At 33.6% G+C, this 17,565-nt stretch overlaps 1 protein-coding gene and 1 pseudogene across 1 annotated transcript; one reads left to right on the top strand and one right to left on the bottom strand.

Annotated features, from left to right (window-relative positions):
* The first annotated feature begins 828 nt into the window (after window positions 1–828).
* LOC132034919 (sugar transport protein 6-like) lies at window positions 829–3,471 on the top strand (annotated as a pseudogene).
* Window positions 3,472–15,957: 12,486 nt separating this feature from the next.
* Window positions 15,958–17,105, bottom strand: LOC132035463 (vacuolar iron transporter homolog 1-like). The gene has a single exon (XM_059425744.1). It carries the CDS (start codon window positions 16,996–16,998, stop codon window positions 16,309–16,311), a length of 690 nt encoding a protein of 229 aa, XP_059281727.1. The 5' UTR covers window positions 16,999–17,105; the 3' UTR covers window positions 15,958–16,308.
* Window positions 17,106–17,565: the final 460 nt, after the last annotated feature.

Below are 17,565 nucleotides of genomic sequence, written 5' to 3' on the forward strand. Positions count from 1 at the left end.
GTATTGTTATTTTGAATTGAACTTAAATATTTTTTACAAAATGGGGGTCACGTGCTATTCACGTGCATCTTTTTACTTTTTCTTTATTCATTATTTTCTTTGTTAGTTTTCTTGATTTCTTTATCAGGTTTCCTTTTTTCTTTGTCAAACTAATCTAATTTGTCAAATATATCTAATTGTGGAAAAACTACAATCATTCTTTTGTGACATCATTGTTTGATTCCCTGATTAATGTCTGCAACTAACAAAGACAATGAAAATCTATAATCTAAACATTTTCTTCTACTATCATGGCTTAGGTGGCATTATTGACAGAGAGATTTGTTATAAAATTGTCTAATAGACTTCGCGAAAGAGAAGTAAAAGCCACATCATATATTTTCTATGATTTATTCATTTCTTGCTTTTTCTCTTCGTGAACATCATCCCCCTCTTGTAGGATGCTATTCACCATTTTCTAGCCCTCGTAGGTAAAATAATTTTTTATTCAATTAATACAAGAGTTAATTTTAAAAATATACTTTTCCACGAGGTATACAAATGAGTTCGGGTATCACTGCACAACAATGGATTCAATATTATCTCTTTAGAGTGAATTGAACGTGAATATTTTTTTACAAAATGGGGGTCACGTGCTATTCACGTGCATCTTTTTACTTTTTCTTTATTCATTCTTTTCTTTGTTAGTTTTCCTGTTTTCTTTATCTAGTTTCCTTTTTTCTTTGTCAAACTAATCTAATATGTCAAATATATCTAACTGTGTAAAAACTGTAATCCTTCTTTTGTGGCATCATTGCCTGATTCCCTGATTAATGTCTCCAACTAACAATGACAATGACAATCTATAATCTAAAAAATTTCTTCTATTATCGTGGTTCAGGTGGCATTATTGGCATAGAGAGATTTGTCATAAAATTGTCGAATAGACTTTACGAAAGAGAAGTAAAAGCCACAACATATATTTTATGGGCTTATATCCATTTCTTGCTTTTTCTCTTCGTGAACGTCATCCCCTCTCGGCCCTTCTATCTATATGTGTGTCATATAGATTGACCCATTCTTGAGGCAGCAAACTTGTCCTAATTTGTCGATCAGTACTTGCAATCCTCGAAAGCCTACTGAGTACTTGTTTTCCTAATGATATTTCCTCTATCTAGTTGGTCCTTTTATGATCTTACTACGTATTTAATAGTTTTTGTGTCCTAAAGTGTTTTTATTAAATGTACCAACTCAATTCATATTTGTGCAGGTAATTCCTATGATATGCCAGGAGATTAATATAGGAGATGCCCGAGGCCTATGCAGGGAGATTACTAGATGTGGCATGCCATTCGTGCTTCTTTTTGCTTTTTCTTTATTCTTTCTTTTCTTTGTTAGTTTTCCTATTTTCTTTATCAGTTCTCCTTTTTTCTTTGTGAAACTAATCTAATTGTGGAAAAACTGTCATCATTCTTTTGTGGCATCATTGCTTGACTTCCTGATTTATCTCTCCAACTAACAATGACAATGAACATAAGAAATCTAAACACTTTTTTTTTTGTTATTGTGGTTCAGGTGGCATTATTATCGTAGGAATTTTTGTCCTTTGGTTTCCCAAAGAACATCACAAAAAAGAAGTAAAAGCCACCACATACAATTTTTGTACTTATATCCATTTCTTGCTTCTCTCTTCGTGAACGTTACCCCCTTTCGACCCTTCTATCTATATGGGTGTCCTATAAATTGACCCATTCTTGGGGCCGTAAGCCTGTCCTTGTTTATAGATTGGTACTTGCAATCCTCAGAATCCTACTGACTACTTGGTTTCCTAATGATATCTTCGGATTTATTGGCTTGATTATTAGTAAATGTGGGGTGGGGTTCACCTATCAGGTTGGTCCTTCGATGGTCTTCCTACATATTTATTCATTTTCATGTCCTAAAGTATTTTTATTCAATGTAACAACTGAATTCATATTTTTCAGGTAATTCCTATGATATGCTAGGAGATTAATGTAGGAGATGCCTTAGGGCGTACGTCCTCTGTTTTTAACAACATGCTTATATGTGGTAGCACAGTGGCAAACGGTATAAATATGGCTGCATCCCGCAACTTTTTAAATGGATGGCGGTGCAGCTTAGTTGGGTGTGTTATTTTTGCCTCTCCAATGCTTATGTTATCAGTTCTCCTTACTGTGACACTGCAGTTTCTCACAAAGCAAGTGCGAGTGGAGAAGGCAAATGTAGCTCTCTGGAGGATACGAAAATCTGGAGCAGAAGCGGAGCTTCAATAGTTAGCTCACTAGAAATAAAATGAAGATGGAGAGCTCTGGAAAAGCTGCTACACTCTCCAGTGTTGGTGCTTAATGTAGCCGCGCAAATTTTCCAGCGAGTGTTAGGCTTAGAGTCTATCATATTTTTTGGGCCTATGTTCATACAGTCTATCGATACACCTATCACACTGCATTTCCTGCTTCATTCATTGCTGATGCAATTTGAACTGCGGTGGCTGGTCTTACATTATTGAGCTATACTTTCTTCGGGTGGAGAAGAACTCTTCTTTTTACATGTGCTGGCATGCTCATCTCCATGGTACTTAATCATTTTTTCCTTTTTTTTTTTTTTTTTGTCAAATGAAATAAATTTGATCTAACTTTAATCGATTTCTTCCAATATTTCCATGTTACTTTGTTTGTTATCTTCCATAGAGCAAATCTTCTGTTCCACCTATGGCAATAGAGTGACTACCTTGCTATTTCCTTAGCGTCCTACTCATAGCATGTCATAGCCTGTTTTTGGGCCCTCGGGATTGGACAGAGACTGCAGACCCCGAAAATATCAGAGCTTTAGGTGTTTGTTGTGAGACGACAATATTTTTATTCATGACAATAGTCATGAATTTCGCTACGTTGCCTCTTATTTGTGCCTTGAAGGCATGGGTATTTGCTTTGCTTGCTATTGTGGTTCTCTGTTTAGCAGGTATTATATACAAGTTCTTACCAGAGATAGGAAAGAAGGAAGGCGAGTTGCCAGAAGAAGAGATCTGGAAGCTGCATTGGTTTTGGAAGATGGTAGTGTGGATGGAGTGTAATAGGCCTTATGTATTTAGAACGTATTGCTTCGTACAAGTTTCTACTTTGTATAAGTACACTATTAAGAATTTGGTTTTGGTAAAATTATACACTGTTAAGAAACAAATCTTCTTTGTAAAAAGTTTCTATTGACGGATTTCAATTCCAGTTCCAGATTATCATGTCAACTTACTTCTTATAGACTTTGAGGCTCTGTTCATGGTTAATTAAAAAAAAAAAAAAAAGCTCTTAATATATGACTTACTATGGTTTGATCTTACAGAGCCAACAAAAGGGTTTAACTTTTATCTTTGACATGGATCTATATGTCAACTACTTACGACTTGGCCTAAAGAAATTCAGGCTAAAGTATGCTAATACATTGATAGTGATTTGTGGGTTGGATTTACTTTTTGGTTAAAATTGACCTAGGAGTTGCCTTGATTTTTTACCTTGGCAACTTGCTCTATGTTTGCAAGCTGGACGTTTTTTTCCACCTATCTGTTATAGGGTAATCATGTTGTCAATGATTTGAACCAGCAAATAATTTAGTAGCTAGCTGACTGTCTTTTTTGCTTTCCCATCTGTAGTTCTAGCGGGAATGCTTATTCACTTTGTTATTGCATTTTGAAGTCAAGTAATTAAATTGATGATTTTGATGAACGGGTAAAGTTGCATTTTCTCCATGTGATGACTTAAACGTTTTTCTGTCCCGATTCAAAAGGATGGAATTAAAAAAATAGCAATTCGTGTTGATATCGCATTATAAAATGAGATCAATATGAATAACATGTAGACAAGAAAGGAAGAGAGGAAACTTTATTATTTCTACCAAGTGTGTCACTTTTCAGATCTCGGGAGAGAGAGAAGTCGGGTTAAAAAAAACAATGCCTTAAACATGACATCAACAATTAAGATCATGGAGGAGGATAACTGAGGAAGTTATGGAGGTATGGAAATTACACAGTGATAAGCAATAGTGGAGGTAACTCATGGAGAGTAATAGACATCCATATTAACTATATAAATCAATAACTTATAACATAAACTTGTCAATAGAGTCGAGTTGGACCAACCCGACCCCTAAAAGTGAGCTTCTAGTAGTTTGGGGTTGGGCCAACACACCCTTAAGGGGACGATTTGGGAGTAGAAAATTGGTGTTGGGTCTAGCCCCCAACCTATTAAGAAATTTAGCCGCGTTTGGTGTCTGACTGGCCTAATTTATATAAAAAAAAAATTTTTTTGCTAAATAAATCACTAAATTGGATTTGTCATAAACAATGAGAAGCCATTTTAATATTGAATTCTATTTTTTGCATAAAATTTATAGGTCAAACGATTAATATCTTGGACCAATTTGGGAGAAAAAACAAATTAAACAGGATAAATGCAATTTTTCTCAAAATTGTCTCGGCCAAACATTTATCCATATAAATCTCAAAAAAATACATAAAATCAAAGGAAAAATCATGTAAATAGGACAAACTAGTGCAAAAGTTATGACCTTTTAAAATTTTAACCACTTACAACTAATTTTATTCCTATTGTTAATTTACTTTTTTTAAAGCTATTTAACTTATGATTAAAATATTTAATTAGACTCGGCCACACTAATATTGTAAGTAAATTATTAGGGAAAATACATAAAAAAAAACCCCCAACGTATACTCGGATTAATTATGACGCACCCAACCTTTGCGGGCGACCTATTACCCCCTAGCCTTATTTTTTCTGTATTTTTGTACTTTTTTTGGCTGACGTGACACCAAAAAAAATTGATGCCCAGTTGCACAGTGGAGAGTGTTGCACACTCTTCGCCACATTGGTGCCACTTTTCCTTTATTTTTTTCATTTGATTTTTCTTTTATTAATTATATTTACACTAATTAACCATTAAACCATTAATTTTGCCGCCTTCTTCATTTCAAGAAATCCATCAACCCATTTTCTTCCTCCATTAACACACATACACATTCAACCCATTTTCTTCCTCCATTAACAACACACATTCAACCCATTTTCTTCCTCCACTAACACACACACATTCAACCCATTTTCTTCCTCCATTAATACACACATTAAATTTAATCATCATTCAACCCATTTTCTTCCTCCATTAACACACACATTCAATTTCATCATAAACCCCTCTTCTTCTTCTTCAGCCACCACCCCCCCCCCCCCAAAAAAAACTCGAGATTATACAATTTCTTCATTTTCCTGCTATTTCTCACGCCGACCCCCCCCCCCTCCCCCCACAACCCGCTCCTCTTGCCCCACCCATTTGAAGAAATTGCCATTGACACCCATTTGAAGAAATTGCCATTTGAAGGACAAACTGTGCAATTTCTTCCTTTCTGGGCTATGTTCAATCATGGTTTGGAATTTAACAGCAATGGAAATTGTTGTTTGTTAAATTTCATGAAAATTGTCCAACCCGCTCCTCTTGCCATTTGTTAAATTTCATGGAAATTCATGGAGAATGGAATTTAACAACAATGTAGAAATTGCACGAACTGCCCATGATTTCACGAACTGGGCTATGTTCAATCATGGCAGCGGCGGCGTGGCGGTGGAGGTGGTTGAGGAGAAAGAAGAAGAAAGAGAAAAAGGAGAAAGAAGAAGAAAGAGAAAAATAAATTGCAATTAGTAGCTTTAACAATTGAAATCTGGAAGAAAGGGAGGGTGGGGTGGGTGAGAGGATAAAATGTAAATAATGTTTTAAAATATAAAAACTATTTTTAGCGCTTTCACTCGCTATTAATTTTTTTTTGGTGCCACGTTAGCCAAAAAAGGTACAAAAATACAGAAAAAATAAGGCCAGTGGGGTAATAGGTCACCCGCAAAGGTGGGTGCGTCATAATTAATCCGAGTATACGTTGGGGTGGGGGGTTATGTATTTTCCCAAATTATTAAAAGAAAACTAATAATTATTCGAGCTGATCTGGACCGATCCATACCAGTCCGAGAACCTCGTCCGCCTGAATCATAATTACTATGATATGATGTAACATGAAACGCAAATAAACAAAAACATATTCATAGTTTCTAGACAATTATTTATGACATAATACATAAACAAGCACTAGGAGGGATAAGATTAGGAATGAAGATATCTGGGACAAGGTGGGAGTGGCATCGGTGGAGGACAAGATGCGAGAAGCGAGGTTGAGATGGTTTGGGCATATGAAGAGGAGAGACACAGATGCCCCAGTGCGGAGGTATGAGAGGTTGGCTATGGATGGTTTCAGGAGAGGTAGAGGTAGGTCAAAAAAGTACTGCGGAGAGGTGATTAGACAGGACATGGCACAGTTTTAGCTTACCGAGGACATGATCTTAGATAGGAGGTTGTGGAGGACCCAGATTAGGATAGAAGGCTAGGAGGTAGTCTCGCTTTTTCTCTCGTCCTAGTAGTTGTAGTTTTGCTCATTCGTGTATTGTCATTTGATCTCTGCATATATTTGTTGGGTCTTGCACTTCGATTATCTTATTTATCTATGGTAGCTACTGCTCCTTTCTTTCCAGACTGCTTTATCATGACTTTCTCACTTTAATTCTCGTTTTCATATTGTTTTGACATGCTTGTTCCTGTCTGACCTTTTGTCTTGTTCTCTCTTGAGCCGAGGGTCTTTCGAAAATAGCCTCCCTACCTTCCAAGGTGGGGGTAAGGTCTGCATACACTCTACCCTCCCCAGACCCCACATTGTGGGATTCTACTGGATATGTTGTTGTTGTTGTACATAAACAAGCACTTAAACTTGGACTCAGCTGGCAAGTAAGCCTTCCAACTTTGAGAGTGCACATATAGACATCTCAACCTGTCCCCATTATGTCAATTAAATACTCCAACTCACAAAATGATCATTTAGATACCTCCAAAATTTATATGCCACGTCAGCATCGGGTGTCCATGAGACATAGTAGGGACAAGTCGAGGTGTCTATATGTGCACTCCCAAAGTTAGAGTGCTTATTTGCCAGCTGAGGCCAAATTTGAGTGTTTGTTTACGTATCATGCCATTATTTATTTTAACATCATTTTGTCTTTTTCATATGAAATGCAAGAACTAATTTATCAATAACAAAATATTATATTTGACTAGATAACATGCTTAACTAGTGATGGTGATAATCAGTGTAATGTTAAACGAATGCATGTAAGAAAAAACATATTAAACGATACACAATATGGAATCATCACCTTTTACTACTACATTCATTGTTCTACTTTTTTTCCATTACCACACATCATTTTATAGTATATATTTATTGTATAATTGCATCTATACATTACTCTAGAGTGGCAAAAGCAATGCTTACCAAAAAATTAATATTTTTGATTTATCTAGTGAAAGTAAATATGAATCTCTCATTTCCAACTGATGCCGAGGTAAGTATAATAGTAAATTAATAACATTCACAAGAAGCTTTGCATGTAGTGGTTTACTCACCTGACAAGACAAAATGCAAACTTTTCATTATTGCTTGCAAAACCGCAAAAGAAGTTTTAACTACTGTGGAAGGCTGGGACATTATCAAGTGGGAGCGTACTTTGACTCTGAATCCAATTCCTTATATCTTTCATCACTTATAGGTAGTGCGTGAGGAAATAAAAATAGTAATTTGTGCTAATAATGCTTTATAAAATTAGAGCAATATGAATAACATGTACTCATGTAGATAAGAAATGATAGAATTTTCTTATTTCTTCCAAGTGTGTGATATATCACATCTCATATTTCTATTTATATAGGAGGATCCAAGATTTGAATTCTATGGGTCCAACATTGAAACATTCTAACATTGAACGCATTTTATTCTTAAAGTTGTGGGTTCATATATATCATTTTGTTGTAATTTTAGTAATTTTTTACACATAATTTATGTTTCGTCTTGAAAGTACTGGGTTTGGATGAACCTGATATTGTAAATGTGCATTCGCCCTGTCTATTTATACTATTACATAGAGGTAAAATTATAAAAAGGTTATTTTAAACATGACATTAATAGTTAAGATCATGAACGAAGATAATTGAGAAGGTTATAATGGCGAGGAGTTGTGCAGGCAACTCGTGGAGAGAAGAGTAGGGAGTGAACATCCATATTACTTAAAACAATGCCAGCTTTTCCTGGTATGACAAGTGAAATAATATACTACCCAAGAGGCCAAGATTACCCTTTTGAGAAGGGAAAACATCAAACAGATGGGCAAATGCTTTTTAGACTCCTCAATATACAAGGCAGTTTGTCATTTTCACCATTTCCGAAAGTTTTTCACTCTATGGTTAGGAGTTTTCAGGACAATTAACTGATTTACGAAGAAAAAACTAACCCAATTATACTCATCATTTAAATACTTTATTAGTTCAGACACTACAAGAAAATGAGTTTTTTTTTATGTCCCGTAGCGTTGCATATTAAATTCTCAGGTTCTAAAGCTCACATATAAATGTTGAGGCTGTGTCGTTGTGAATACATGTACATTACGACTGGATATATAATTAAATTCTTTGGAATAAACCTTCAGGATCTTGTATGCACAACGTTAAAAGTTAAAATGGTACCTCCCTATATGAGATGCTTAGCTATCATCAACTACAACAACCAATTTGTAATACTCCCAACTCTTTATTGATGAATTTAGCACGATAAAATCATATAAGAAATTACATTCATCTGTTTTACTCAAACTAAGAGTTGAACTTGAGTTAAATGCATCAACATCAATAGCTTGGTAGTTTGGCATATGACTCCTTTGGGTTTCATCTCAACATTTCAAGTGCTTGTTGCCTCAACCTTTGTGCCCTTTCAGTTAATTAAATCAATGCAGTAATCCTTTTTCATATCGTTGATTATGTCCTTTGCAGTGTATATTGTTTTTGCCTTTTCGGATCAACATATTTTATGATGATAACCTTTCTAATTACCCACGATATCTATCTATCTATCTATCTATCTATCCATATTATTTTAAAAGCATGAATATAAATGTTGGTTGACCAAAATATCCTTTAAATATTGAACGACTTTTATATTCTTAGCTATTTCATTACTTTGGACAAGAACATACAAGCAAAGGATACAGCTGGAATAATACATATTAGGATAATTTTTTTTAACCTATTAGGACTTTAACTCATGGTACACATGCATTAGGATAAATAATACGAATATTAAAAAATCTAAATATTGATGGATCAAAATATGCTGGAAAAATTGATGATTTTTTTAGCCTTCAAAGTTAATATTTGTTCAATAGATAAATCCATGATGGTGGATAAAATTATCGTATTTAGGACTATTTTATAATATATATAGGACGATAAAGTAAACTAATATTAGGCGTTTAACTTTTTTTGTTGGAATATGAATCCTACTACTAATTTGAAGAGAGTATTGTTTTAACTTTCGGCTATTCCAATTGTTATGCCACACGAATTTTATGAAGTATCAAATCCATACAAATTTCACTTGGACACGAACACTTTAATCTATATAAAACGTTTCATTAGCATATTGCACTCACGGTTGCCGCTTGAAACACTAAAATTCATCGTACGATTAGATATGCATCACATATATGTAAATTACATATAATCTACTGATTTTATCTCTTTAAAATTTTGGCTTTCGTATTACTTTTCTCCTTGTAACGCTGATCGGATTTATTAAAGTTTTTAATTTATCTTTGTTTTATAGATGATCCTATTGGAAAGTTTCCTATCTTTACGTGAAGACCATTGATCTCAGGTAATTTCAAAATTCCTTCTCCGATGTCTCACAAGTTATGTGGTAAGCATGTATAGAATCAAATTTGCAGGATGATCATGAGTTGTTTTAGGATTTAACTATGGATACCATGCAATAAGTTTACTTTTCTGGTAACAAGTATATTCAACAAATCTTGTATATTCACAAATCTTACGTTATATACCGTAGGTATAGTGTCAACTATCACTTTTACTGTGTATTGGAGGACGAGGGTGGAACTAGAATTTAAGGTTAATTTGTGACATCTTCTGAGTTTCAATTTGTGTATTTGGAGAATATGGGAAAACTAGGATTCTTTGTACAAAGGGGATCATAGGAAAACTATGAGTTCTCACCTATGATGAGTGAAACCGTTTATCCTATAAATTGTGTGAATTATTTACATACGAAATGTTAACACGTATATTTTTATCAAAATATATTTTACTTCTTCCACAAATAAATGACTGATATTCTTTTAATTTTTCTTAATAACGATTTTCAGTATATAATGAAAATAAATACAGTATACTAGCTCAATTCCTGATGTTGGTTTTTTCAGTCATAACAAATTTTTCACATAGTAAAAACATAAAAGATATATACCAAAAATAACATTTTAATAATATTTTTGTACCTCATAAAATAAATAATACTCCCTCTGGTTACTTATTCCTAAAAATTAAAAAGAGTTTTGAAATTATGATTTTCTTTTCTTAGGTTGACATGATTATCGTGGGGATATGAGAATGCACCAAGGCCAAATACGGGAAAAAAGAATTAAATACCATCTTGATTTTGTGAAAACAATTATTTTGGACGAACTTTTAGAGGCTAAAACATCAATTATTTTAAACTGGAGGGAGTATATAATTTCAAATTACATTACCTAAAATTTGTTATGACTTATAGAGGATAACGTGGGAGGCACGTTCAGAGAGAACATTATTATTATTTTAAAAGTATGAATACAAATGTTGGTTGACCAAAATATCCTTTAAATATTAAACAACTTTTATACCCTTTTACATTAATTTTAATATAAATTAATAGATTATTTAGGTAAAAAAAATATAGATAGAATTTTAAAAAGATACTACTTCCAGATGAAATAGACTTCTTATTGAAAAAAAAAAAAAAAAAAAAAAAAAGGCACTTGGCCGTGAGTTGGTTCCGAAAGATCTAATTACTATGGTGCATTTTAGGTTTTGTTTTATGTATTTCTTTTACTTTTTAACAAAACAAACTAAATAATGATCTAATCCTATTTTAGTGTATGTTTAGAGTATGGCACTGAGACATTTGTAGCTTGTCTGTTATTTCATAGTAGTATTTGTTAATTGAGTAATATGTATTTAGAACTTTGCCTAATAATTACATTTCTTTTGGATGAACAGTATGAAAAGTCTTTTAATTCAATTAAATAGATCAAAGTTTATATTTCCTCCGTGTCAATTTATGTGACCCTATTACTATTTGAGGAATCTACAAGTAAGCCTATCAAGAGGGCCGGGCCGGGCCATATAAAAGGGGGTCACATGGGGCCGGGCCATAGTTAGTGAGCCGGGTTGGGGGTCGGGTTGGGGGCCGGGTTGGAGGAGGGAAAGGGGTGTCCGGCCCAGCCCCCTACTCGGGTAGGGGTACATAGTGGGCTAAGTAGGCCGGGCCGAATTTTAATTATTTTAAAAAAAAAAATCTAATACTAAAATTTATTAAGTTTGATACTTTAAAATCTAGTGTTGTCAACTTTATTTTAACCATGAAGTTCTTTAAATTATACATTGGCCCTATTTTCAATCTATAAATACCATTCATTCTTCTCCATATTGTCTCACAATTCCCTACTCTCCTCTTTCTCTAAATTTCCTACTCAGCTAAATCTCTCTCTCTCTCTCTCTCTTCCAACTTCCAAGTTCAAATTTCAAAATTTAAATTTAATGGATAATGATAATCCTCCACCTCCTCCTCCAGTCCGAAGACCAATTTCAAGTCCGGTGTGGTTCATTTTGAGCGAGTAGACGAGGAACATGTTAAATGTCAACATTGTGGTCAAATATATCTCCATAAGTCCGAACCGGTTTTTGGGGGTACCGGTCCGTTACATAGGCACTTGGACAAAAGGCACAAAATTGAACTTTGAAGTTTATCTCTTCTTTAAATTTCTCCATCGATGTTAGCGTTTTGAACTTTTCATTTGTAATAAGTTAACCGTTCAAGTTTGTATGTTTTGAATTTGCAATGTTATCAATTTAAGTTTGAAGTTTTATTTTAAATTACTTATGTAGTCTTGTATCATATTCTCAACTTTTTATAATTTTTAGCACTTAAATAGTCATTGGGAGTCTTCATTCCAACAACATATTCAAGATATACACAAATATACCATTAACATATACAAGATATACACAAATATACCACTTACATAATTTTTTTTTTTTAAAAAAAAATTATTTGAAGTGGGCCGGCTGGGCCCCTTGTGGGCCAGAACGCGGGCTGTTGGTGGGCCGGGCTACCGGGCTAAATGGCATGTCCGGCCCAGCCCCCTAATTTTTTTCCACTAGCCCAGCCCACCACCCTCTTACCGGGTTGGGGGCCAGGCCGGTTATGGGCCGGGTTAGGTGGGCCGGTCCCGGGCCGACCCGACCCAATTGACAGGCTTATCTACAAGGTAGTTCTTTGAACACATTTTTCTTATATTTTTTCTAAATTATTTGAATTTTAAATTATCATGACTTATAGTACTTTTTATGTAGTTTCTAAATACTTAAATTTTATCTTTATAAACTTGAAAATTTTATGTCAAAATTTATGGTTAATGATATAAAGTTTGACTCTCCTACTCCGAAAAGGTTCATATAAATTAAAACGGAGGGAGTAGCATTGGTCAACTGACTAGCCCTAAATTATTGTTTACTATTATTTATTTATTTATTTGTTTTAGGGGGAGGGAATATATACAGAACCGACTCTCATGAATCACCACATGGTGGAGTAACTCATAAAATAAATGTGTATAATTATATCTAATATTTCTTATTATGATTGATATTGTCTGAGAATAACATGCAATTACACGTTTATAAAGACTAGTGTATATATATGTGTTTGTGTGTGTGAGTGGGTGGGGGAGGGGGGCTAGACATTGCGTAAATACCAATTTACACAATATACCATATTAATGCACACTAAAAAGTTATGCAAACAATTTGCTCTTGATGATATACATTAGTACCTCTTTGCACTCTATCTTTTCAGTTTTCACCTTAAATTGGAATTTACAAGGACAAAAAAATTTGGTCAACAGATGCTATTTTATATAGGAGTTATGCGTAGATGTCAATATCCCAATTCTTTGCGGCTTATTACATTTTCTTAATCTTTTAGAAGTTCTGGCTGGCGGCTGTTATCTGTTAGGCAAAGTATTTATTTCCATGTAGAGGGAACTGCTACCAAATTCAATTTTCTTTTTGTTGAAAAAAAAAATATAGTGACCTGAAAAAACCAGCTCCTTTTTTAACTTAAATTATATGTATAAGACAGTTTAATTTTCCGAAATTAATTTTTTTATTTTATCAAAATTGTTCACTTTCAACTATTTAGGCAAAACGTAGTAACTGCTTCTTATATCATTCAACACTTCTGACCATTTTATTATCAAAGACAAAGGGGCGTGGCGGGTCTCCCGATATAAATAAAAACTTCTTTTGCTCAGTTTAGTCCAATAAATGAATAACGGTATATCTAAATTGAGATGGAGGGAATGTATTATACAAGTACTTCTTAAAACTCATATTGAAATAATCCTTATTACATAGAGTATCTAGAATAATGATTTTAAACAGTATTATATATATTACACTTCATCGAACATGGGATCGGGTACATAAAAGAAAGAAAGTTACTTTAACTATGCTAGCAAGTTGCCCTACTTCATATTACTACCATCTTTAAAGTCGACTGACTTTCCATATCAAGCTGATGATTTTAAACAGTATTACACACATCCGACACGAGAATACATGCAAGAAATTAAAGATGGTTTCTTATACTAAAATAGATTTAGAATTTGGACGGACTTTCGTTCAGAAAAGCCCTTTATTCAATTCTATTTTTTTTTCCATTGGAGGTAGATACTTGATGACAAAGTTGTGTAGAGTTGATATATTTTTTGAATTATTTCTATAAATAAAAGGTCATATTTATTTGATCACTTCGTATTATAATATCCATTCACAGAGTTGATTGATACTTTCTTCGTATTGATTTCGTAGATGATTTTCTTATTGCATTAGAATCAGTAAATTATTATTAATAACGAAAAGATTATTCAGTTTTACCTTTTTTTTTTCTTTTTTTTTTTTTAAAAAAACTTAATTATCATGAAAGTCATTAAACTATGTTTTGTAAGAAAAAAGTCACTCAACTTTATAGGCAAGTTAAATGGCTCTTAGGTTGTAAAACACTTGTTCAGTGACTTGTTGCAATACCTAGCCGAGTTTGAATGATTTTTTTTTTTTACTAAAAAAATTAGTTTATTGACGTCCTGTGATATTTAAGCAAAGTTGAATGATTTTAGATTTACAAGAAATCATTTAATGAATTTAGTGCAATAAAATAATAATTAACTGAACATTCATGAAATTAACCCTTTCCTCCAAAGTAATACAAATTGGCAAAATTTGAAGGACAGGTCGGAACACGTCATGCAGATACATAAAAATTTTGATAGATTCTACTTTTGATATGACGGCCAAGTTCTTTACAGAACTAATTAACCTCTCACAATATCACCTGAGTTAATTCCTTAAAAAGTCACTCATATTTTGATAATTGCCTCCAATAGTATCTTTGTTTCTTTTAGGACTAGAATATCACTCAAGTATTACTATTTTCCTCAAAAAATAGTAACATCGCAAAACCCCCCATTCTCTCCTAATTGACATGTCATGTCACATTAAAATTCTTTTTCTAATAATAAATTTATTTAACTAATCAAACGAATTTAACCCAACTCAACCCAAACCCAGTTAACCCATATCCCACAACTTGAATACTCTCAACCAGCAGAAGCAAACCTTGAAATGTTGCTTATTATTTTTTCTCAACCAGAGCTACAGTAATTAAAATTATTGCTGTCACAGATTATTGTATCCAACTTTGTTTAATGTTCAATTTATACGAAGGAATATTAATATCTTCGTTCGCGATAATCACGGTGAAATATTAGAAAACATTTGGTTTCCACATTCAGGGAATTGCTTAGGAATTATGTTGTCCCTACTCTGTCCCAGAAGGAATATAATATGCCTACACGAAAAGTGATGCTTGTAACTGTCAGAAACTTTAGTAAATTGACGAGGGAGAACAAGTTATATTTCTTGATTGGAAACATTAAAGAAACTTTGATTTGCATAGTATAATTAACCATTACAGCCTGCTGTCCATACTTTTCGATTTGTGCAGGTTGTATTTGAGGTTGAATTGCTTTTGCGTGTCTAAGGCAAAAGTAATCATTGTTTAGTTTTTTAATTGACATGTAAATGCTTGCTATATATATATATATATTGATTGGAACATGGGTTGGGTTGGTTAAATGGGTTTAGATTGGGTTGAGTTAAATGAGTTTGATGACTTAAATAAATCTATTATTAAAAAAACACAATATTAGGACCCGACGGCCATAAGAATTATTCACTTTTTTCTGATTTTTTTTTTTCACTTTTTAAAAAAATTAGTGTTTGGCCATGAAAATTCCAAATACAAATTCAAGTTGTATTTGGAATTTGAAAAACAAGAAAACAAGTTTTTCACTTTTTTCACAACCAAAACAAGTGGAGTACATTTCAACAAAAAAATATAATTTGAAAAACTATGGCCAAACACAACTCCAACTCCAAAATTCCAAAAAAAGTGAATTTTTTTTTTTTGTTTCTATGGCTAAACGCCTACTTAGTATCACCTGACATGCTAACTAGGAGAGAAAAAGAGTTTTGTGGCATTAGTATTTTTTGAGGAAAATAGTGATATTTGAGTGATATTCTAGTCCTAAAAGAAATAAAAGTGATATTAGGAGGCAATTATCAAAACATGGGTGACCTTTTAGGGAATTAACTCCAATATCACCAAAAGAAGAAGAAGGAGTGAAACAAAGACCTATAATAAAAGGGGTGGAAATATTATTATGATACAATAATGCATGCATATGGTTATTCAGAGCATGATGCAACTATTTGTAATACATAGAGACCATTATAATATCCTAGCTATAACGATATCTATAACACAATGAAGAACTAAAAAAAAAGTATAGTAAATACTAGTGGCATTATGCCACGAATATTAGTAGTATATACTAAAAAAATAAAAGTTGGAATTTGCTACGGATAATTTGTGTAGCTGAACAGCAAAATTCGTATTTAGCGACAAATTATCAAAAACTTTCTTTGGTTGCGAGCAATTTAGCGACGAAGTACGTAGCTAATTCCAGTTTTTTGTCGTAGTGATAGAGGTTAAAGGCCACTAGAACCAATCAATTTTGTTAAGCCATAAGTTATAGTCATGGCCAACCAACCTCCAAACAAAACCCTAGCTGAGGACTTGAGTGCTGGTGCTTTTCCTAAAACAGCTCCTAACCATCCAAACACCATTAAAGCTAAGGTCACAGCTGCAACAACAGCTCCAATTCTCACTTTATAATCCCTAATAAAAGATGCAGCCAACAATGGCACCATTGCACCTACCGAAAATGCTAGAGCTGATGCTGCTGCTGCCTGTGCTGGATTTGGCAAGCTTTCATTCTCGTCCTCGACTTCATTTTCATCTCCTTCGTTTTTATTAGCTTTAGTTCTTCTCTTTTCACGCTTCATTTGAGCCACTTCTATGTCAAGTTGAGAATAAACGGAGACGAATTCTCCTATGGCCATGGAACATGCGCCGGCCACTAGGCCCGCAAATCCAGTCAGGATCATGACCTTAATGTCCTTTTTCACAGCACCAACTCCCATCATTAATGATGCTGTTGAAACCAATCCATCATTGGCTCCGAGCACAGCTGCTCGGAGCCATTGGGATCGTTTTGAGTAGTCAAATTCCTTCTTATCATCTACATGTTCATCTAGGTTTACTTGTTGGCGCTCCAAGTCATTCATAGGGAGACTGAACTTGGATTCTTGTTGAGTATTTGCTTGGTTTGAAGCCATAGTTGGTTTTATTTTTTGTTAGTTGAGAAAAATTGACTTGGAACTAACTAACTTAAGTAGGCAAAAGAGTGGAAGAAAGTTAGTAGTAGTAGTAGATGATTGTGTTTGACACACGCCTATAATGCGGGGTATTTATAGATTTTTTTTTTTTTTTCTAATTGTAGTAGTGGAGGAAAATGTGGGGACTTGTATGAGCACTAACATAAAGAGATTTCGTGTATACATCAAATTCTTTGTACCTTCAAAATATTAAACTCTGCTTTTCTTTTTCTTTGGTAAAATGATGATGGAGTCTTGCAAAAGATTGGATTCTTCTTTTTAGCGTAAATTATTGAGGTGTATACGAATTTATTTGTTGCTATAAAACAAAACATAAGCTTTTGTTTTTGCATGATCTTTATTTAAAGAAACCGTTTAACGAATGAAAGAAGAGTTCTTTTGTCTTCTTTGATTGTTGCTTTTTCTTTTTTCCGAAAGAAAGACCTTTTAAGGGAATTTAGAAAATTGAAAAACAACAATCTATAACTAGTTAAGAGCCCGTTTGGATTGGCTTATAAGTTGGCTTAT

Source organism: Lycium ferocissimum, chromosome 10 (assembly GCF_029784015.1).
Source record: "Lycium ferocissimum isolate CSIRO_LF1 chromosome 10, AGI_CSIRO_Lferr_CH_V1, whole genome shotgun sequence".
Lineage (NCBI taxonomy): Eukaryota > Viridiplantae > Streptophyta > Magnoliopsida > Solanales > Solanaceae > Lycium > Lycium ferocissimum.

Excerpts from the sequence above, each read along its gene's own strand:
- LOC132035463 (XM_059425744.1), bottom strand. The coding sequence starts at position 16,998 with ATGGCTTCAAACCAAGCAAATACTCAACAAGAATCCAAGTTCAGTCTC.